The sequence below is a fragment of the Barbatula barbatula genome (assembly GCF_947034865.1).
Source record: "Barbatula barbatula genome assembly, chromosome: 22".
In the NCBI taxonomy this organism is placed as follows: Eukaryota; Metazoa; Chordata; class Actinopteri; order Cypriniformes; family Nemacheilidae; genus Barbatula; species Barbatula barbatula.
The window spans coordinates 6,691,029-6,713,115 of record NC_136785.1 but is presented as its reverse complement, the minus strand read 5'-3'; the positions used below and the strand labels follow the sequence as shown (position 1 = coordinate 6,713,115).

At 40.0% G+C, this 22,087-nt stretch overlaps 3 protein-coding genes across 3 annotated transcripts; 2 read left to right on the top strand and 1 right to left on the bottom strand.

The window, feature by feature from the left end:
- The first annotated feature begins 5,230 nt into the window (after positions 1-5,230).
- nefma (neurofilament medium chain a) lies at positions 5,231-9,899 on the top strand. The gene is made up of 3 exons (XM_079485898.1): positions 5,231-6,343; positions 7,380-7,504; positions 7,680-9,899. The coding sequence occupies exons 1-3, from the start codon at positions 5,315-5,317 to the stop codon at positions 9,097-9,099; spliced, it is 2,574 nt and encodes an 857-aa protein (XP_079342024.1). The 5' UTR covers positions 5,231-5,314; the 3' UTR covers positions 9,100-9,899.
- A 2,784-nt stretch (positions 9,900-12,683) lies between these two features.
- Positions 12,684-15,695, bottom strand: nefla (neurofilament light chain a). Its single transcript, XM_079485856.1, has 4 exons — positions 14,326-15,695; positions 14,104-14,228; positions 13,659-14,005; positions 12,684-13,572 (listed from the first exon to the last, which is right to left on the bottom strand). The coding sequence occupies exons 1-4, from the start codon at positions 15,367-15,369 to the stop codon at positions 12,980-12,982; spliced, it is 2,109 nt and encodes a 702-aa protein (XP_079341982.1). The 5' UTR covers positions 15,370-15,695; the 3' UTR covers positions 12,684-12,979.
- Positions 15,696-17,466: 1,771 nt separating this feature from the next.
- Positions 17,467-20,411, top strand: pgam2 (phosphoglycerate mutase 2 (muscle)). The gene is made up of 3 exons (XM_079487138.1): positions 17,467-18,012; positions 18,424-18,604; positions 19,195-20,411. Exons 1-3 carry the CDS (start codon positions 17,596-17,598, stop codon positions 19,362-19,364), a joined length of 768 nt encoding a protein of 255 aa, XP_079343264.1. The 5' UTR covers positions 17,467-17,595; the 3' UTR covers positions 19,365-20,411.
- Positions 20,412-22,087: the final 1,676 nt, after the last annotated feature.

The window sequence follows — 22,087 nt, the reverse complement described above, 5'->3', positions numbered from 1 at the left end:
TTTCATGCCTTTACTATAGTTAATACTTAGAATTGGTGTATTTGCATAACAAAATTTACTAGGATTATTCACATAACTATAAAAAAAGGGTTCATTTGCAGTATGTGCCGAATTTGATTGTGAGGCTATGGACTGTTTCATCTTAACAACGTAAACAAATGTTACTGTGACCCCAACTGAACGTCCGGTACACATTCACAAACCGTAGAGTGCCTGTAAATTATTTCTGAAAACAATCAAAAGAAACCAGGAACCATTACTTAGTTGAACTTATCTCTCCAATATTTTAGACTCTAGATGTCAATGTATCATATGGTTAAAATGCGACCGAACTACAGGACCCATTCAATAAACTGTTTATTAAATAAAAATTAGTATTTAAATAAATTAAATTAAATATAAATATTTATATTATTAGACACTAGCCAAACACATACCGGACGTTAACTGGGGGTCAGGCTCTCGCGTCAGATGGAACGGTCTAAAGATTTGTGTATGTCATAGGTTTTTCCTCAGTCTCAGTGCCTCTTTTCAGTTATCCTTTATTTTGGTCTATTGGATAAAGCTATTTGATCAGAAAAGCATGTTTTTTGCAGCTCTATAAGACATAGTGACTTATCAGGGTACTAGCTACATGCACCTATAGGGAAGATTAAAAAGTACACAATGTTTGTAAATCCTTGTGAGTCAATGCAGAAATGCAAGTGTGTGTGTTTTTGCCTGTTTTAGATAAACGCCTGTGTACATGTTTGTTTGTGTGTGTGTGTGTGTGTGTGTGTGTGTGTGTGTGTGTGTGTGTGTGTGTTTGCATGCAGTGGATTGTGTCTTGGTCGTTTTTCCTGAAAGTCATCTTTTGTTGGCTAATCTCATCTATGAAGGGTAAGCGTTCTCCTTTCCTGTCCCGGGAGAGGCAATTTGTTGACACAGACATCGCTGATGTGGTGGCACGCCTAGAACACTCTCACCTGATGAAGGACTCGATTTTGGATTGGTTTGTTAAATCACGTGACTAAAAAGGGATCCACCCAAAGAAGAATCTAACTTTGGGACTGCATAGGACGTTTTAATTACAGTATCTAAAATTGTATGTGTAATAAAAATATGTTGAATGTCTTAGAAGAATGACGTTAACTTTAATATTGGTTTTTGGTTGCATTATTCATATCTGGGGGATTATTATTAGAGAGAGAACTGCTGATGCATTGCAGATAAACTGCGTATACTGGGCAACCCCTCCCTTTCTTATCCATACACCCCCGACACACATACATACCAGACCTACTCTATGACATCACTTTTCTGTTCTCCAATATCTCCAGATACCCCTGTGAGGGAGACATGACTCAGCCACCTCCTCTGCCTCTTCACCCCCATATGAAATGATAATTGCACAGCCTCTGCTTCTGTGCTTCATAATCTCACCTTAATATGTGATCAAATAAAAGATGTAGCTATAAAAATATTGTATAGAGGCAGGGATGACAGTTAATTAATTGAGAAAAGCAAATCAATAAACAGCTGTGACAGTGCACAATGTTATTTTTCCTGTCTTGTTAGTCACAGACATTTTCTTTACACTGATGGCCGGACTCCTGCATTGCCGTCAGAGTTGCAGAGATTGTTGATTTAATGGACGCACATCCTGCAGGCATGGGGTCAGAGAGTACATTCAATATCTGTGAGGAAAACTGCAACTAGTCATTTACACTCCTAGGGGTGAGTTAAACTGCCACACAGCTTCTCCAGTTATCAATTTAGCCAAGTTCAGTAAAAGCCGCCTCCTGTGCAAACATTAAGCTGCAGAGTTAAAAATCTGTGCTTGGGATTGTGACACCCAAGTGCAGGAGCGAGGGAGCTGATGTTACAAGATAAGGTGATGATGATGGCTGTCAGGTTTAGATAAGCACACATTGGATGTATAACATCAAAGGTTCTCACGTGACCTGTGACCAGATGCCATGACTTCAAATCTTAGGAGCCATTCGTGACATTTTTGTGTTTTCCTGATTTTATTTATACATATGTTTTTTGGAAAAATTAAATTTTTTGTTTCATTTTGTAAGCTAGCATTTATAATTAATTTTAGATAAAAATATTTTATCACTTAGCATTTATTTGCAGAAAAAGAAAACTGGAGAAACATGTCAAATTAACAGAAAATATGCTATGTATTTTTTCAGACCTCAAATTAGGCAAAGAAAACAAGTAGTGATAGTTGAACATGTATTTAAAGTAAAAACAGTAATGTTTTCATGTGTCTTGTCATTGTATCAGTTGCTGTTTGATGACTTTATGTCACTCCTGGGGTTTGATTTTATTGAAATTCAAGAGACACTGGACTGGAATGGCCACAATACATCTAAAGAAATGCTGATTAAATGAAATTGAAATGGTCCCTTAATTTTCCCCAAAGCTATATTTTGGCATGATTTAGTTTGAGCATAAATAAGTTAAACAACTTATATATTACATAACATGAGAAGACTTTTATTGTCTTACATAATGTTATCTATATATTTAATTCTTCTTCTGACAGCCCATGGTCACTATAACTGTTGTTGTATTAAACGACCCATGTGATGATTCTTCAAGATCTATCCATCTAGCATACACCAGCCATATAGTCTCGGCAAATCGTAAAAATCTCAACAAAAACAGATTTCTGTTTTCTGCTGAGACATTTATGGTAGCTCACATTGTAGATTTGCAGCATATATTAGATGTGATCCTGAAATACCCAAAAACAAGTATATACACATGTGTGTAGCTGTGTGTTACAGCGGTTAGGTTTTGTCCATGACACAGATTGTGAGGGCTTGCTACTTTATAATCCTGCTCTCTGCTTCCACATCGACACGTTGACCGGCAGCATCTTTGGTCTGGGGTGAGATAAAAATATGGCTATAAATCACACCTGAAAAGAGACCACCAGGGGTCTCTCTGTCGTACACAAATGCAAGATTTTTTCCACCCAATGAAATGACACAGGCGTTACCCTTTTCCCCAACTTTTCCTCTCTCATGAATAAAACATGTTCGGCAGGAGAAAACATTAAGGATGGCGTGCAGAGAGAGGAAATCTTTTTCCTGATGTCAGCTGGGACCTTGAATGATATAAACTACTGCTATTTCTGCTGTAGGATGATAACTGCTGAGTCATTATGTTTATCAGAGGGGAGGGAAGCAACTCTAAGAATTCCCAAGGGCTGATTAAACAGCAGTAACCTCCAGAGATTTAAATCAGCATCAACTCGATTTCATGCACTGCTGCCCTGCGTTTAAACCAAAGAGCTTATCTTGCAACACAGTTTTCCTGAAAGTTTAATTGAAAAAACTTTTCATTTACAAAACCTCCTCCTGATGCTATCCTTTACCTAATAACAGACATTGTGCATAAATGTACCTTCTCAAATCAATTTAAATTCCCACTTTAATACAGTCTATAGATGCCATTCCTGTATTCCTGCATCAGAGCATACCTCCCCCAAGAACTGGTTATTAATAAATCAGAGCCTTTGCTCTCTGCGTCTGGGACCATGCACGCACACTGCCCGTTATATAGCCTACTCATAACAGCAGGATCACCAATAATGGATCAGTCTAGGCTGGTACTATAAGGGCGTTCTCTGCAGTATTACTGCTGGTCTGCATTGAATTTTAAACCGCATTGCCCTGCACATAATCAACTTGAGTGACAAATGCCTTGTTCCTCAGGGATAATTTGCACATATATAAAGGTTGGTTCTCAGACAACCAGCTTCTGAAAGAGTAAAACAAGGTCTTTGGGTTCATGAGCGCTTCTTCTGCGGTGCATGAGTGCACGTAGACTGTGGAGGCTAAAATCGGCAGCACACGCCAGCGCAAAATCCAATGACAAAGCTAATGGAATAAAGCCTGTAATTCATTGGAAAAATCAAAATCCTCTCAGATGGACATTTTAATTTTTTTAATGAATAGTAGAATGATTCATCATTTTATTCTTTCGTGACATGATCGGGCTGTGTGGCCGAGTGATGGGAAATATAGGAATATATAAGATGCTAATGTTAACCTTCATACATTTCCTTATAAAAAAACGATTTGTCTTAATTATACTCAGCTGAGACTTCAGGGAATTCAATTGTCAGGGACTTGCAAGGTCAAAGAAATAAAGTTCTATAATGAAGCATTAAAAACGTATTAATGTTCATTTGTAGTTTTTAATTTAAGCATTTAAAATATTAAATGATAAAAATCTAAATTATAAAAATCTACTATGTAATGTAAGTAACCAATTTATACAACAAGGGAGCTTGTCTGGTTATCACATGATATAAAAAATATCACATTTTCAGATGAGGCAAAGAAGGGAAAAGTTTCATGTGCCAGACCCATGTATCTGTTCTGCGAAGGCATTATTGTGATTTACGTGAAAAGATGTAATTCTTCAACCAATATAAAACATCAGTGCTAGAATCTTTATGCTGTAAAGAAATAGTGGCTGCGTTCAATTTTTTAGGACTATTTTAAATGTGTGGTTATAATTTGAAATAAAGTTGATGTAATATAAAAAAAATAATTGAAATGGCTTCTTTTGATGTGTTGACGTGCTGTTGTAAATTGTACTTAAAACTTTACAGTTTACATAAAAAATATATCAAAAAAATATTCTATATAATAATTTAATTGCAAATTAACCCAAATCATTAAAATCAATGCAAATCCCTTTGAATTAAAACTTGCCATTGACAACATTCACTCAATGCAGAATGTTTTATAATATTTAATTATTATTTATTATAAATGATGTACTATTATATACAAACATTATGAGCTTTTCAAACTAGCACCCTGCACTCGAGCTAATACACGCCCTTGAGTTGGTCTAATCTAAAGAGCAGCTGTCCTTGGTACTGACAGTAGCTGCGCTGTGAGTGGACAGCGCGTCCAGACTCTGTCCACAGTACCAATGATGTCAAGTCAAATAAGTTTGGTACGCATATGATACATTTTCTAATCAACATCTCGATCGTTTTATGAATTTGTCTCCTGTCACCTATTTTCCTTATCCGTAGGATTTCAGGGTCGCCCACCCACTCGTCACGTTTGACCAGGAAGCAACTGAAACAGATAGGTGTAGCGATCAGGACCCTCCCACAACGACGGATCAATGGTCCAGTCAAAACAAGCCTGAGCCTTTTCGCAACAGCGCCCCGTGTATATAAAGGCAGGTGGTCCGGCTATCCGGCGCTGAGAGAGCCACACGCCCTACACCTATCCACAACTCTTCTTTAGTCCACACAGTTTCTTTCCATCTGCACGTACACTCTGTCCGGATGAGTTACTCGATAGACACTATAGGAAGTCCCTACCGGAGGGTGATGGAGACTAGGACCAGCTATGGCCGTAGTAGCGGCAGCCCCTCCAGCGGCTACCGCACCCAAACCTGGTCCCGAGCGAGCCCGAGTTCGACTACTTACAAGAGGAGCTTCAACGTTCCCGTGGCGAGAGCGTACGGCTCAACAGTACTGAGTTCAGCCGACAACCTCGATTTTAGCCCGAACGGAGACTTCAAACGCTCCAACGAGAAAGAGCAGCTCCAGGGACTCAACGACCGGTTCGCCGGGTACATCGACAAGGTTCACTATTTGGAGCAGCAGAACCAACAGATCGAGGCGGAGATCCAGGCACTGCGGCAGAAACAAGTGTCTCGGTCTCAGCTGGGCGATCTTTACGACCAAGAGCTGCAGGAGTTGCGCTCTATGCTGGAGCAGATCCACAACGAAAAGGCTCAGATTCAACTGGACACGGATCACATTGAAGACGACATCCAGCGCCTTAGGGATCGCTTCGATGAAGAGGCGCGCATCAGGGAAGAAACGGAAGCCATCATCCGCGCCCTGAAGAAAGACAGGGGTGACTCAGCACTTGTCAAAGCAGAGTTGGACAAGAAAGTACAGTCCCTGTTGGACGAGATCGCTTTCATTCGCAACAACCACCAGGAGGAGGTCAGCGATCTGTTGGCGCAGGTGCAAGCGTCGCAGATTACCGTGGAGAAGAGGGACTACCAGAAGGCTGATATCACCGAAGCGCTCCGGGACATTCGCTCGCAGCTGGAGGGCCACTCGACGCAAAACCTGCAGCAGGTGGAAGACTGGTTCATGTGCCGGTACTCGAAACTAACGGAGGCGGCAGACCAGAATAAAAACGCCATCAAATCGGCTCGAGATGAGATCACAGATTACCGGCGCCAGTTACAGTCCAAAACTGTCGAGCTGGAGTCTGTCCGAGGAACCAAAGATTCGCTGGAGAGGCAGCTGAGCGATATAGAGGACCGACACAACAATGACCTTGCCAGTCTTCAGGTAAATAGTCACTTATGTACGGCAGTATTATTTTGAAGAATGCGTGGAATTAGTTTTGGCAAAGTCCATTTAAAAGTGAGCAAATTGTGTATTTTTAAATCGTAGAATGTCTTATATAGGCATTGGGGAAACGAAAAAAAAGTTATTTAGTTTAAGTAAAGTTAAACATTCATACTATATAATACGTTCTATTACAGAGGATATTTTGTTTGTATTTAGATTTTGAATCAATTGAAATGTTCATTAACACATCTGCAACATACACTTGGTGCATTTTCTTCCGTTTTTATTGCATCATTTGGTGCAGTCATAAAATAATGTGAGTGCATTTTGAGCACACATCAATGGAGTGGAGAGCAAAACAATACACAATAGAAACAGAAAATGACATAGTCATTCAGCAAAGGATTTGTGTAAAAGAGATTACATCATAGGTGCAGAGGAATGTGGTTGGAAAGGGTTAAGTAGAGGCAGACATCCAGAATGCGGTCTCTCCCTGTTCTTTGCTGAGTCAGAGCAGATGCAGGCTTCATTCATTGGCTGTGTTCTGTCATCACCTCATACTGATTAGTGGATGCCCTTGAAGGCTGAATACAGTAAAATTTGATGCAGTGCAAAACATCAATAGTTAATTATTTTAATAATGGATGATAACAGTTTTTTTAATCCAAAATCTTCGCAATCCAAATATTGCATGTATCCTTAAGAGCTATTCAAGTTCAATTAATTTCAGTTTTCAAAATTTTAACATTTGAAAAATGAGAACCAGATGAGGCAAAAAGAAGGAAAAAGAGGAAAACATGATAAATATGAACCCAACACAGAAGATGTAATAATGGTGCATCACAAATCGTTTCTTGCATGTAAGGGTTATTTATGTATCCTGAAAAGCATTTTAACATAATTGATATACGATATATGACAGATATGATAATATGTTAATTCACATTAATTATATTTTGAGCAACATACGTATTTTTGATAAATATTTTGAGGCTATAACTAAATTGTCGCATTATTATGTATGTCTCAATAGGAAACTATCCACCAGCTGGAGAATGAACTCAAGAGCACAAAGTGGGAAATGGCTCGGCATCTACGTGAATATCAGGACCTCCTGAATGTCAAAATGGCACTTGATATAGAGATTGCAGCATATAGGTAAGATATATTTTGCATATGGGTCCCATGTAAATGACTCTGTATGGAAATATTCTATGCAACAAAAACAGAATTATCTGCACTTTGTCAAATTTACAATTAGATCTTTCTAAATAATACATTTAGAAACATAGTCCAACTCTTCTTAAACTTCAATGCATTTCTGTTTATATAGAAAACTTCTTGAAGGAGAGGAGAGCCACTTTAGCACTTTCCCATATCGCCAGACAGTCACTAAAGGCAAAAAGGTAAAAAGTGAACCCCCCAAGCTTAAAGTTCAACACAAGTTTGTGGAAGAGATCATCGAGGAGACAAGGGTGGAGGATGAGAAGTCAGAGATGGATGAGGCTTTGGCTGAGATGGCAGAGGAGTTATCAGCTGCCCAAAAAGAAGACGAGGGAGAGGATGAAGGAGAGGCTGAGGGTGGTGAAGAAGAAGGTGGTGAAGAGGAAGGAGTGAAAGATGAGGAAGGTGATGAGGAAGGAGAAGGAGAGGAGGAGGTGATTGCATCCACCGAAGCCAAAGTAGCCTCTAGTGCTCCTGCTGAGGAAGAAGAGGAGGGAGAGAAGGAGGAAGGTGATGAAAAAGAGGAGGCTGGAAAGGATGAAGACGGAGGTGAGGAAGAGGCGGGAGAGGAGGAGGAAAACAAAGAGGAAGAAGGTGAGGAAAAAGATGAAGAAGAGCAAGAAGCCGAAGAGACCGCCCCAAGCTCCAAGTCACCTGTAGCAGAGGCCTCTCCTGATAAAGAGAAAGCAGAGGAGAAACAGTGCAGCGGAGGAGAGGAAGAGGGAGATGAGAAAGATGAGGGGGATGCAGGTAGCGATAAAGGATCCACAGATGAAAAAGAAGCAGAAAACAAGGAGCAGTCTAAAAAAGCAGAACCAGAAGAAGTAAAAGATGAAAACAAGGTAAAAGATGATAAAGAGGAAGTCAAACCTGAAAAAGAAAAGTCTACTTCAACCAAGACGGAGGAAGGATCTCCAAAAAGCGACTCTCCAAAAGATGCATCACCAAAGAGCGAGAGTCCAAAGAGTGAAAGCCCAAAGAGTGAAAGCCCCAAAGAGCAGGAGGCACCACAGATAGAGGCTCCAAAGAAAGAAGCCCCCAAAGTTGATTCTCCAAAGAGCGAGAGTCCTAAGAAAGACACATCCAAGAAAGAATCCACACAGAAAGACGCTCCCCAGCCAGAGGCACCAAAAGCTGAGGCTAAAGAAGATTTCCCAGAGGCAGTGGAAGAAAAAGTCAGTAAAAAGAGTGAACCTGAAAAAGAGGCTGAAGACAAGAAAACAGACAAGAAAGAGGCTACAGTGAATGGAGACATGGGAATGGATGACAAGAAGGAGGAGAAGAAAGAGTCAGATAAGAAGGAAGTGATCTCCAACGGAGTAGACGAGAGTCCCACCAAAGACGATACAAGCCAGCGGGTGGTTATCACCAAAACGGTGGAGACCATAACCACCGTAGAGGGTGGAGTCCAACAAGTTACAAAAACTGTTACGGTAACCGAGAAAGGAGACGAGGTAAAGGAAGTCCAGGAGAAAGTGGTGTCCAAAACCGCGGAGAAACCGGGGGTGAAGGCCGCGGATGCAGAGTAAACCCAACCGACTGAAGAGGAACCGGCGAGAATGCATATCAAGCAATCACAAATACAAACTCACATAACAAATCGTAAAGCTCAACAGATATTCTTAACACCATTAACCAACTGAAAGACTTAACAAAACAAAAGCAAGCTTAGAGGGAAGCCATAAGACGCGGCAAGCTAAATTTTAAAATGCATGTTGAGTGACAGCTTTAAATGGGTTATGCTGCATATGCGTACAGGGACGTCGGGAACTCTATTCACTTTCTTTCAAACCGCAATACCTGGGGAGGGGGGAGGTCACTTGAATGTGGCATCTGCATGCCAGCTCAGGGGGAGCGTGCTCCTCGAGGTAGAAAATAACCGCTGTATGTATGACAGTAATATAACAATACTCACAGAGTGATGGGGAGTGACTAGCTTTGGGTAACGCGGGGCCGTAGTGAAGAAACATGTTCAGACAAAATGGCCTTAATAGAAAATGCGGGGAGATCAACTGAGCCAAAAAATGCAACTTAGAATTAAGGAGGGAGGAAAACGTTGGTAAAAACAGGCCATGGTCATATACACTCAGTACATAAAGCAACTAAGAAACTTTTAGCCTTAAACATGCTTTATACCGTCGTCAGTTATGTTTACCTATTGAGCGCATTTGAAAATAAAGCCGTCAAAGCGCACATACATTCTTGTATGCATAGGATTGACTTGAACAACTTACCGTTAATGAGGTGCTACCGTTTGCAGGCTCATGTCTTTATTCATCTGAATGAATTTCTCAGCAGCATTTGCTCAATAAACGTCATACTAAAATGCACTGTACGCTTTGTGTCGTTCTTTCTCACCTGTGTCTGGATTTCATTAAGCATACATAGACTTTATTTGTGAGATTAATTATCATATTACTTGAAAGAGGTGAAAATTATTTTAAAAAAATAAGTGCGGGTTTTCACATCACAATAAAATTTCAACATTTGTGGAAAATTACAGGAAACGAAAATTGTTTAGGAAACTTTGAGTTTGTGCAGTCGGTGTGTCCAGCTCAGACCATGAAGAATAACATGAAATTCTAACTGTAAAAACATCATCCGCAAATTATCCAAATAAAATGAAAATGTGATTTGTGTGCATAATTATTTAATCTTAGGAATTTATAGTTGTCAGATAAATCATATATATATATATTGGTTCGCACATTGTTTTGGAGCTGATTGAGAACAATATAATTTGTATAAAACTCATACAGTACTTCACAGTAATCTTCAACTTCTGGACTGATCAGGTGATTCAAATATAACGTACTACTGATGTTCTCTGAAACAATTTATGCATGTTACGATATTTCTACTGTTAAGAAAAATCTCTTCAGATTAAGGATTTTATTGTAATTTAAGACAATTATTGAAAATGTAAAGGTTCTGTTAAAAAATTAATTTCTTCTTGTAATTCCAAACCTGTATGACTTTATGTATGTATGAGTATGAGTATGACTGTACCTGTATGACTGCAGAACACAGAAGAAGATATTCTGTAGAATGTTGGTAACTGAACAACGGTAGTACTCATTCATTTCTATTGTATGGACACAAAACCAATGCAAGTGAATAGGTAACGCCATTGTCTGGTTACCAGCATTCTTCAAAATGTCTTCTTTTGTGTTCTGCAGAAGAAAGTCATAGATGTTTGAAATGACAAGAGGTTGAGAAATGATGACAGAATTTTCATTTCTGATGACCATCCCTTTAAGGTTTATGGAATATGGTAAGGATGACCTTTGTAAATTTACTATTACTATGAAGATCACTATTGCATGACACTCAGCAGTCGCTTTGTGTGACACTTTAATGAGAAAATGATGCTGCAATGCAGGCTTAAAGTGCAACATCACAAATAAATGTAACATTGTAACACTAAAAGGGACTTCTGCAATATTCATAATGGCCTGCTCAGGGCATTGATCATTTTAATGGACCATCATTCCAATAAACAAACATAATTTCAAAAAAAGTGATGAACAGAATTATTTACAAACCAGCCCAGGGTCTAGTTACATGATACTGCTTCTAATGACTCAAGTTTAGAAATGAGCAATACTGCAATCTTTGGTCATTTGAGTGTCATTGTAATGTCCTGTTTTTAATGAACCTGTTCTACTGCTGTAAAAACTGCATTTTTGTAGAAATGTTCATTTTAAAGGGGTTTAATATGTGTTATTCTGTGTCTTTGGTGTGTTATAAGTTGCCCACGCATATATTAGACACGTAAAATTAAAAAAATAAAGTGTCGGAAACAAAATATGCATTCTATCTAAAAGCGAATGCCTACCTAGACCTGCCTGTAACGCCTTGTGTAACCACACCCCCACAAATGTACATCAGTTCGGGGTACGATTCGAAATGAGTAATATGGTAAGAGGCGTTACATTTCCGTCACACGCTTGCAGTATTCGACCAATCACTACGCACTGGTTAACTGGCCAATCAAAGCACACCTCGCTTTTCAGAGCGATGAGTTTTGTAAAAATCTTCACGTTTCAGAGAGGCGGGGAAAAGAGGATATACAAACATGTAGCAATTTTGAACCTTAAATCGTGTATACACATTGCATTACATTTAAAACAAATGATAATTGTATTTTTAGCTGTGTCATACGACCCCTTTAACTTGTGATGTATCTATTCAAATACACTGGTTCAAATCTCAGTGCCAGCAGGTCATGACAGAAGTGTCCTTGAGCAAGGCACCTTACCCCTGATTGCTCTGCAGTAATGTCACTGTAAAAAAAAACTACTTGTAAGTCACTTTGGATAAAAGCGTCTGCCAAATGAATAAATGTAAATGTAAAATGTAAATGTATTCAAAAGAATACACATCGAAGGCATGTCTGTCTTTTAGCAACAACTTTACTCCTTTTTTCCCCTCTGCCAAGTGGCCCACCCCAAATCATAGCACTAATTCTGTCAGCATTCACTCACCCTCTTGTCATTTCAAACCTTTATGACTTTCTTTCTTCTGCAGAACACAAAAGAAGATACTTTGAAGAATGCTGGTAGCCGAATAACAGCAGTACACATTCACTTCTATTGTACAGACTCAAAACCAAAGTCAATGAGTACCACTGTTGTTTGGTTACCAACATTGTTCGAAATATATTCTTTTGTGTGCTGCAGAAAAGAGAAAGTCATACAGGTAGTCAATAAGGTGAGTAAACCATGACAGAACTTTAATACATAACATAACTAACTTACTTTATAAATTGTCAAACCTTTGTTCAAGTATACATGAATAATTTATTAAGGTGTATGTATGTCGAAGTTTTTTTTCTAATTCATCTTAACAACAAAATAAATGAATGCCTTACAAAAGACTATGACAAACAAAAATATGAAATGTTTTACAGGCTTTTATCCAAAACAATTTAAACAGTCCCTTTCCTTTGTGTCAATCCTAATTTTTATCAAATCTATCACCATGCATTTGCCGTTTCCTCATCAGCTGTGCTGATTTTAAACTGATAGCCTCAGCCTTGCTTTAAATATCTAAAGACACACATTAAACTATATGTGTGCAGAACAAACTATTACACCAACAAACAGAATGTCAGTGGAATTGCTTTGATCATCAAGACATTTGTTTTTATTGCACTAAAAGCATCATTTCACATTTTGCAATACATTGCAAGGAAGTTGCGTCATTCAAAATATCTACTTTACAAGCAGACATTCATTCTGCATATCAGAGTCATAAAACAATCTATTTTTAAAGCTGATAAAATGTCAAACATATATTGCACTGAGCACCATTTATCAAGGCATTGATAAATAACAGACTCAAGGAAGACTAGAGAAGCAGGTCAGGCTACTGGTATTTGTGCTGTTATAATGTACACCCGATTCATTATTTCTTTCCTTTGGGTTTATCAGTTTCCTCTTTACCCTTTTCCTGCTTTACACTTTCCACTTTCTCACTCTTGTCCTTCTCTCCTCCATCTTTGCCCTTGGCTTTTTCTGGCTCTGCCTTTTCTTTCGCTTTGGGTTTCTCTGGCTCCTCTTTCGGTTTATCTTTGACTGACTTTGGCTCAGGTACAGACTCTGTTTTTTCCTCGGCTTTCTCTTTGGCTGGTTCGGGTTTCACCTCATCTTTGGCTTTTTCAGTCTTAGGCTCACTTTTTTCTTTTTTTGTTTCACTCTCTCCCTTGTCTTTAACTGTCTTGGTTTCCTCTTTTTCAGAATCAGCAGCTGTGTGAGCTTTTTCCTCACTTTTTACTGTCTCAGTATCCTCTTTATCGTCCCCTTCGTCCTCAGCTTTCTCATCTTCCTTCACCTCTCCTTCTTTCTGCTCACCTTCTACTTCCTCCCCTTCTCCTGCTTTTTCCTCTCCTTCCTCTTCATCTCCCCCTTTAACTTCCTCATTTACTTCAGCCCCCTCCACTTCATCTGCCTTTTCTTCTTGTTTTGCCTCATCTTCGGTTTCTTCTTCCTGCTCACCACCTGCAGTTTAAAACATTTCTTTAGTGAGGCACATTTTATTTAACACAATCATTCATGTTATATCAATAAGACCTCAGTTCTCTTACCTTCCTCTTCTTCCTTTGTAGCTTCTTCCTCTTCTTTTTCCTCCTCCTCCTTCTCATCTTCCTCCTCCTTCTGTTCTTCTTCCTCCTCCTTTTCTTCTTCCACCTTCTCCTCCTCTTCTTCTTCTTCTTCTTCCTGTGTTGGACTGGCTTCAGATTGTTGAGCCTGACTGGATGTAATGGACTCATCGGCTGAGAAATATGTGCCGCCAAGGCGAGAGCCATGTAGATAGGGGGCGCCAGAGCTCAAAGAAAACATGGGCCGGGAGTAGACGGGACCAACGGAGTAAGAGCCGACCAAACCTCCCATGCCCACATTAAAGCGAGACTCCTCCCCCTCGAGCAGCTTCCTGCAAAAGGTGAAGATCATGTGACTGGCCAATCAGAAGCATTGACAGTACACTTTTTTGTACAGTACTGTATATTATGATGTCACACTCTACCATACCTGTAAGCTGCTATCTCAATATCCAGCGCCATCTTGACATTAAGAAGATCCTGGTATTCTTTAAGATATCTTGCCATCTCGCCCTTAGTTGCTCTAAGTTCATCCTCAAGGTCACTGATCGTGTCCTGTAGAGAAAAATAAAAACAGTGGTGGTGAATTTCTACTTCAAACAGTTTATATTGATAATAATTTATCGCCACAAATGTTTTATTTGGTACACACCTGCATGGCTGCAATCTCCGTGCTCTGTTTGTCCTCCACCTCTCTGAGCTGATTCTCCAATGACTCATTCAGGCCCCTGCAGGCATCGATCTCAAGGACGCACGCCTGGAGCTGACGGCGATACTCCCCTGCTTCATCCTTCGAATTCCTCATTGCATCGGTATGGTGGGCTACACTCTCCGTCAAATTGCCCATCTTGCTACGGAACCATTCTTCAGCTGACTGGATGTTCTTGGCTGCCAGCTTCTCATATTGGGATCTGATATCCCGCAGGGCGCTGGACAGATCGGGCTTGGTGGTCTCCGCTTCAATCGCAATCTGGGCTCCAAACTGAATTTGGGCCTGCAGCTCTGAGATCTCACCCTCATGCACCTTTTTCAGAAAAGCCAGCTCATTGAGCAATGTATCAACCTTTTTCTCCATCTCCACCTGAGCCAAGGTATTGTCATCTGCCTCCTTGCGGGCTTCCAGCAGCCTGCCTTCGGCATCCTCACGTCCTTCCACCTCTCTCTCGTAGCCAGCCTGCAGGCTGCGCAAAGCATCCTCCATGCTCTCTCTGTGGCTCAGTGCGGCCTGTCTTTCCATACGGGCTTCCTCTACGGCAGCTCTCAAGGTTCGGATTTCTTGCTCGTACAGGCCCCTCAAACGTGAGGGTTCCACGTGTGTCTGTCTTAGCAGGAGCAGCTCAGCCTCAAGAGCACGGTTCTGCTGCTCTAGTTCGTGGACACGCTCGATGTAACCGGCAAAACGGTCGTTGAGGTCTTGCAGCTGGGCCTTTTCTTGAGTTCGGACTACTCGGAATTCTGAGCTCACCTGGACAGCATGACTGAGGTCTATGTCCATGGATCGGCCGGGGCTGCTCAGCAGCAAAGAGGCAGATGTCCGGCCAGGGGAGGCATAGTGGAGACGGGCTGAGGAGAGAGAAGGGGTGTGGGCAGAGAACGTGGTGCGAGATCGGCCACGCTGAGATACCCGAGGGCTGCTCTCCACATACCACCGCTTGTAAGAGGAGGAGAAGAAAGGGTCGAACCCGACAGCACTCATGGCTCCAAGGACAAGCTGCTCTGTGCCTTGGTACCCTGGTCAGCTTGATCAGCCTCAACACTGAACTGGTAGCTCTGCTGCAGTCGCTTCAGTTTATATAGCCAGAAAAGAGCTCTGACGCAAGTGATTTTCTAAACTCTGACAATGCAGTATCACTGGCAGAGAAGAGAGAGAGGGAGAGAGGGAGAGAGAGAGAGAGAGAGAGAGAGAGGGAGAGAGAGAGAGAGAGAGAGAGAGAGAGAGAGAGAGAGAGAGAGAGAGAGAGAGAGAGAGAGAGAGAGAGAGAGAGAGAGAGAGAGAGAGAGAGAGGTGAGGTGAGGGTAAATCTGTGTGCAAGAAAAGAAGCAAAGTATAACATAGTTTAGCAAAGATTAAATAAATGACACTTTGATTCTAAAAGTTCCATAATATAAAAACCTAATACTTCTGTATATCATATTTTATAATATTGCAACTGTCATCAAGGTGGTTCTCTGAAATTTATTTTTGCCTGCACTGCATCCAATTTAATCTAATAGATTCTTCAGAGATTAAAAAAATATATACATACCACACAGTTTCCAATGCAGATAGAGAAGTGAGAGCTGGTGCAAGAGAGTAGAGGGTTGGGGATGATGGGGGGGGGGGGGGGGGGGCTGTGCTGCAATACAATTGTTGCTGCAATGGTTACAGCTCTATTTTCAGTGTTTTACCTGCAGAAGGAAACACAATACTGCCTCTTCTGGATGAAAGAAGTACTACATACAAAGATCAACGTACTATCTACCTCATCCAGAACAGAGAATATAGGGCATGAGCGAATGGTTACCCTCAAGCATATTCGCTTGATACCAGTCTAAAACACTCTCAATTAAACTCATACACACATAAAAGAGCATTGCTGATCTCAGTGCTATGTTTAGATGCACACAGAATAATCCTTTACACAAAGCGTGCTGTTAGTTTATTTATTTTAAACTAAAAAACCCAGGAAAGCATACTTTAAGGCCCGGTTTCACAGACAAGGTTTAGCCTAAACCATGCCCGACTGCTTTAGTAAAATTAGGATTTTTAATCTGCTTTTATAAAATGCCTTAAATAAAAATATTGTGCATGGTGTTCATTTTGAAAAAAAAATGGCAATGACATATTTAACGATATTTCAGGGCAAGTTGTTTTCAGCCAAGACAGCACACTTTCATTTTATGCTAATATGACAGAACTTTCCATATACATTTTTACAGCTGTTACATCTGCAATTAAAATTTTAGCTTTGCCTCAAGTTTTTGCTAACAAAAATGTCTGTACAATTATATACTGGCATAAAATTACCAGTAGGTTTTCCTTTTTTTCAATTTATACTTGAAGTATACTTAAGTACTTAAAATATACTTGAACTTGACTTAAGTACACCAAATGAACTTTTTTTCTAAGGCATAGGATAAATTGGGATTACATAACAATTAATAATGCAACACAAGACTCCATCATCTCTTATTAAATTTAGAAATATGAATCAGCATTTGCTGGGAATTCAAATTGATAGTTCATTGAATATTCTTTCATCATTTACTCATCTTTATGTCATTACAAACCTGAATAACTTTACTTCTGCAGAACATAAAAGTAGATATTTTGAAGAATATTAGTAACTAAACAACATTCGCCACCGACTTCCATTGTATGGACACAAAACCACTGAGACATTTCTCAAAATATCTTCTTTTGTGTTCAACCAAAAAAGAGTCATATACAGGATTTTAACGACATAAAGGCAAAGGCAGAATTCCCACCCTATGTAAAAATAAATGCAAACCCTATTTTCTGCATTATTGGACCTGTATTTATAAACTACACCTTGACTACCTTTTATCCTTATAGGCTAACTTTGATCTTTGCACTTTTATTCCACACCTCTCAGTTTAAAAGTCATGTTGCTATTTTGATTACACTCACCACCTCTGCCCTTCGAACAGCGGTTAGATATCTGGTCCTCCCTCTTACACGTCATTGGTAATAGGTAAATGCGGCTGTCAATCTGATGGTGAAACATCATGATTGGTTTAAACAGGAGAAATATGACATTCGCGAGAGGCCACATTCCGGAATGCTATAAAAAGAGCATGACTTAGGCATGCAGGGGTTACTGTCTGTCACAGAGTGTATGTGTGTGCACAACATCAAGAAGGGCTGTGTTTGGTGGGTTTAGTCTCAAATCTATTGTAGTAAAGACCAAGTCCTTTCAACATGACCGCTGTTCATCGCCTAGTGATTGTACGCCACGGTGAGAGCTCATGGAACCAGGAGAACCGTTTCTGCGGCTGGTTCGATGCCGACCTCAGCGAGAAGGGTTTGGAAGAAGCAAAGCGTGGTGCACAGGCCATCAAAGATGCCGGCATGAAGTTTGATGTGTGCTACACCTCCGTTTTAAAGCGTGCTATCAAGACTCTGTGGATCATCACGGAGGGCACAGATCAGATGTGGTTGCCCGTAGTGCGTACTTGGCGCCTGAATGAACGCCATTATGGGGGTCTGACCGGGCTGAATAAGGCAGAAACTGCAGCCAAGCACGGAGAGGAGCAGGTGAAGATCTGGCGTAGGTCTTTTGATATTCCTCCTCCTCCCATGGATAAAGATCATCTATACCACAAGATTATCAGTGAGGTAAGAAGAAGAGACAAAATTTCATCTTTAAGACAATATGATAGATTTTGAATCGAACGGAAATACATTCAGCAAAAAAGTTTTATCTTTTAAACTTCAAAGGTGTTACTAGCATCATTAAACACAATTATACAGCAATGTGTATCTAAGAAGTTTCTGAAACACTGCCCCCATCTGCCATTGGTCACACATAAAACCCCCAAACTCAAACCACTGGTTGACCCACTGTTTCCTTGTCAACAAATTGTTTAAAGAGGTTTTTGCACATTAAGCTGGGAAAATTCTTCATTTGGAAGATTCTAATGTCAGCCATTCATGCCATTGATCCTATAATTAAATTGATCATAATCATGTCACATGGTTGTTTGCTATAGAGGTTTTCTATGTTGCTCCATTTCTTTCTTTCACCAGTCAAGACGTTACAAAGGTCTAAAAGAGGGTGAACTTCCCATGTGTGAGAGTTTGAAAGACACTATTGCACGCGCTCTGCCCTTCTGGAATGATGTCATTGCACCAGAGATAAAGGCCGGCAAAAATGTCATAATTGCTGCCCATGGAAACAGTCTCCGTGGTATTGTCAAGCACTTGGAAGGTGAGTATCCCCTCTTGACAAATCTTTAAAACTGATCCAAGAACCCAAAAGGAATATATACTGAAGGATGCTCACGATGGATTTTTTTATACGCAATTATTTTTGCAATAATTTATCACATACGTGATCAACTACATCTTTTATCTTAAGTTGATATAATTATTTTACAGCAGTTTTAAAGCTGCATTTTACTGCAGGTTAAGTGAACATATCTAAGAATAACAGCGATAGGAAATTTTTAACAACCCCTAGACACAGGACGAGTCTGACCACCAGATTTCAATGGCCCCAGATGACACAGAGCCTATATATAGCCCTCATTCACACACAGAGAAGGGCATGGGTTAGGATCTTGTTACAGGCACAACCTTTCGAAAGAGGCGTTCTGCATTCTTACCAGAGTTAAAGATGCAATGTAAGTAAAGGTCACAAAGGTCAAGAAAAGGCCAAGGCAACCTTGGTCTTCCCTCCCTAATAAAAAATTGCATGTTACTATGGTACAATATATTTTTTGTAAGTGCTTGAACGTTCAGAAAAGGGTAGTGAATGTTCAGGTGCTCATGTGATACGCTGTGTACTTGCTTCCACAGGCATGTCAGATGCAGCCATCATGGAGCTGAACCTACCCACTGGCATTCCCATTGTTTATGAGCTGGATAAGGACCTGAAGCCTGTCAAACCCATGCAGTTCTTGGGTGATGAGGAAACAGTGCGTAAAGCCATGGAGGCTGTGGCGGCCCAGGGCAAGGTCAAAAAATGAAGCGCAAACAGACCCAAAGACTGAAAAGAATCCAAACTGCACCCAAATCGTTGAATCTGTAATCAATGTGCAACTAATGTCAACCAATAGAATTGCATCTTATAATTTCCTGAGTTTTCCCCTGGTTTGCCATTGGTCGGACAGAATTCAACCGGCCAATTTGTTACTTGTAGTTGTCTCTGCATCTTATTATAGGAGCTATGTTATGATCAGAAAAATTACACACTTCTGCTTAAAGACCATCCCACACCCAAAGCATCATGAAGCAGGAGTGCACCTTTGGATGCATCAACGTTAACATCATCAACGTTTGACAACCGCAGTACAAATAAAAGTACATGGACATGACTGCCCCACCTGCAAACGCCCTCACATAACACCACAAAGCACAGCCCGCTCTTGAATTGTAAATCCCTTGTGTTGGACTGCCCCAATCTGACACAGCAAATAAAAGTGACCACCATTTTGTGTAACACCTTTTTTGCTTGAGTCATTCCACCCCCTTCCTTCTTTTCATTAATTCAGGGATTTCAGCAGAACGGTGCGCTGCTGTGTAAGCTGACCCAAAGGGCACAGTAAAGAGGTTGCCGAGTTCGGTTTGGCAGCCGCCCCACACTGTGGTGCAGTGGCATCTCATTTAGCCGTAGTTCTCAATATAAGAGCCTGCTGCACAGACAGCTCATTGTGGCTATGGCAAACTGCCCGTGCTACAATTAGAAGCAGCTCAGGTTTTCCGGTGACAAAAGCACGTACCATGTGGGTGTGTGATGGTCTGTGATTAGAAAAGGACAAAGTAGGAACCAGACAGTCACAAAATCCCCAAATTGCTCAGGGTCTTATTTTATGTAGGAAGGCTCATTCTAGCTTGTTCATCCCAGGTTGGGCTTTCAATATTGACAACAAAGTGTAATGTGTTATATTAAGCATATGTACAGGCCTAATTAGACATTTGACAAAATCTTCACAGCAATTTTATGTTATTATTGGGTTACAGTAGATATTTGATCAATATGAGAAATAAATCATGCATGGAGCTATTCAACTTTTAAGAGCAAATTACATACTTTTATATATAAATTATGTATAAATCATTTTATGGTTTAAATCCAGTCAGAGTACTGTGCAAAATCGACACAATACTGCCATCTAGCATTTAACAAAGACTATTGCACAGACTGAAAACAGCTGATTCACCCAAATACATTTTTGAATTTTAAATAAATGTCTAACCTATGTTTATGTATAAGCCTTAACAACCTATTGCGTGTTTTGAAAGTAATGAAAGCGAAAGGTGTCTATGGATCAAAGAATGTCAATATAGGTCTAAGAACAAATTCACTTTCATTTAAGATCAAGTAAATAACTTTTGACTTGAGTGAAAATCTGTTTAAAATAACACATGATCCTTACGTTTCATTCTTCTGTAAACATGGTTCGCCCCTTACACGAAAAACAGAGGTGGAAACATATTACGTAGGCTAATTTACCTGCTACATTTTACAGACACTTATATCCAAAGCGACTTACATTGCATTATACTATACATTCTTTCGCTTGTTGTAGAAAGGCTCTTTGATGCCACACCTGCAAAAGTCAAATACCTTTTTATCTTCGGGTTTTACACAGCAAGGTCAAACACTTTTTATTGGTTAAAGGGCTAGTTCACTCAAAAAACATTTACATTCTTCCTCAAGTTGTTCCAAACCTGTATAATTATTTTAGTTCTGTTGAACAAAAAGATATTTGGAAGAATATTAGCAATTTTTGGTTCTGAGACACTTTATAAACTACCATAGTTTAAGTTTTTTTGTTTTGTTCTGTTGAAATTAGATATTTGGAAGAATTTTGGAGAGCAGACAGCTCTTGGGCACCGCCACCTATGATTACCATTTAAATGTTTCTTATGGTAGTCAATGATGTCCCAGAACTGAACATTGCTAACATTATTCCAAATATCTTCCTTTGCGTTCGGCAGAACAAAGTAATTTATACATGTTCGAACAAAGTGAGGGTGAGTAATTCAATACAGAATGCTCAGTTTTGGTTGAACTATCCCATAAGGACAGAGCAGCAGCAAACCTAAAATGAAGTTTTCAAAACAATACAACATAAAGAGGGATGCACATATTCGACCAAATAATACAACTATCCCAAAGAATGTATAAGTTGGTTTACGTTTGTTTGATAAATGCACAGAAATAATCCTCAGTGAAACAAGACAACGGCAAATGAAATATTTCCTTTACCTGTTGATATTTTCTCAACTTAATGAACAACGATTAATTTACCAGCAGATGGCGATGTCTCTTACGTTCTTAACGTTAGCTGTTTAAACAGAACTATCGCGAGATGTAATGAATCGAGAACGTGATAACAGGGTAACCGATTTGGCTCTTAAGCTGGTGAAAAGAAAGTGTTTATTACAATAATAATTCACAACAACCTCTTTATCATTAGGGTTCGAAACCTATTGTATTTGTTGGTTTTATTCTTTTTATTATTATTCTGCCCTAAAACTGAATGGGCAGCCTAAACCGTAAGGCCGACAGAGCTGAGACTCGGTCAGAAGGTAGTAGTCCTTGTCGCTACTCAGATACATGGCCCCAGCCAAATCGGACCATAGGTGGCGCTACAGCGATGAAAAGCGCCTTTACGCTCATTACTCCTAAACCGTTTGTCGCACACCCAAGTGTTTTATATCACTGTAATCATTGACTCACAAC

What these genes read in the sequence shown, in the direction of transcription:
- nefma (XM_079485898.1), top strand. Translation starts at nt 5,315, where the DNA reads ATGAGTTACTCGATAGACACTATAGGAAGTCCCTACCGGAGGGTGATG. An exon ending in ATGACCTTGCCAGTCTTCAG is followed by an intron (nt 6,344 to 7,379) that starts GTAAATAGTCAC and finishes ATGTCTCAATAG; the next exon opens with GAAACTATCCACCAGCTGGA. An exon ending in ATAGAGATTGCAGCATATAG is followed by an intron (nt 7,505 to 7,679) that starts GTAAGATATATT and finishes CTGTTTATATAG; the next exon opens with AAAACTTCTTGAAGGAGAGG.
- nefla (XM_079485856.1), bottom strand. Translation starts at nt 15,369, where the DNA reads ATGAGTGCTGTCGGGTTCGACCCTTTCTTCTCCTCCTCTTACAAGCGG. An exon ending in ATTGAGATAGCAGCTTACAG is followed by an intron (nt 14,006 to 14,103) that starts GTATGGTAGAGT and finishes CACCTTTTGCAG; the next exon opens with GAAGCTGCTCGAGGGGGAGG. An exon ending in TACAAAGGAAGAAGAGGAAG is followed by an intron (nt 13,573 to 13,658) that starts GTAAGAGAACTG and finishes TTTAAACTGCAG; the next exon opens with GTGGTGAGCAGGAAGAAGAA.
- pgam2 (XM_079487138.1), top strand. Translation starts at nt 17,596, where the DNA reads ATGACCGCTGTTCATCGCCTAGTGATTGTACGCCACGGTGAGAGCTCA. An exon ending in ACCACAAGATTATCAGTGAG is followed by an intron (nt 18,013 to 18,423) that starts GTAAGAAGAAGA and finishes TTCTTTCACCAG; the next exon opens with TCAAGACGTTACAAAGGTCT. An exon ending in TATTGTCAAGCACTTGGAAG is followed by an intron (nt 18,605 to 19,194) that starts GTGAGTATCCCC and finishes TTGCTTCCACAG; the next exon opens with GCATGTCAGATGCAGCCATC.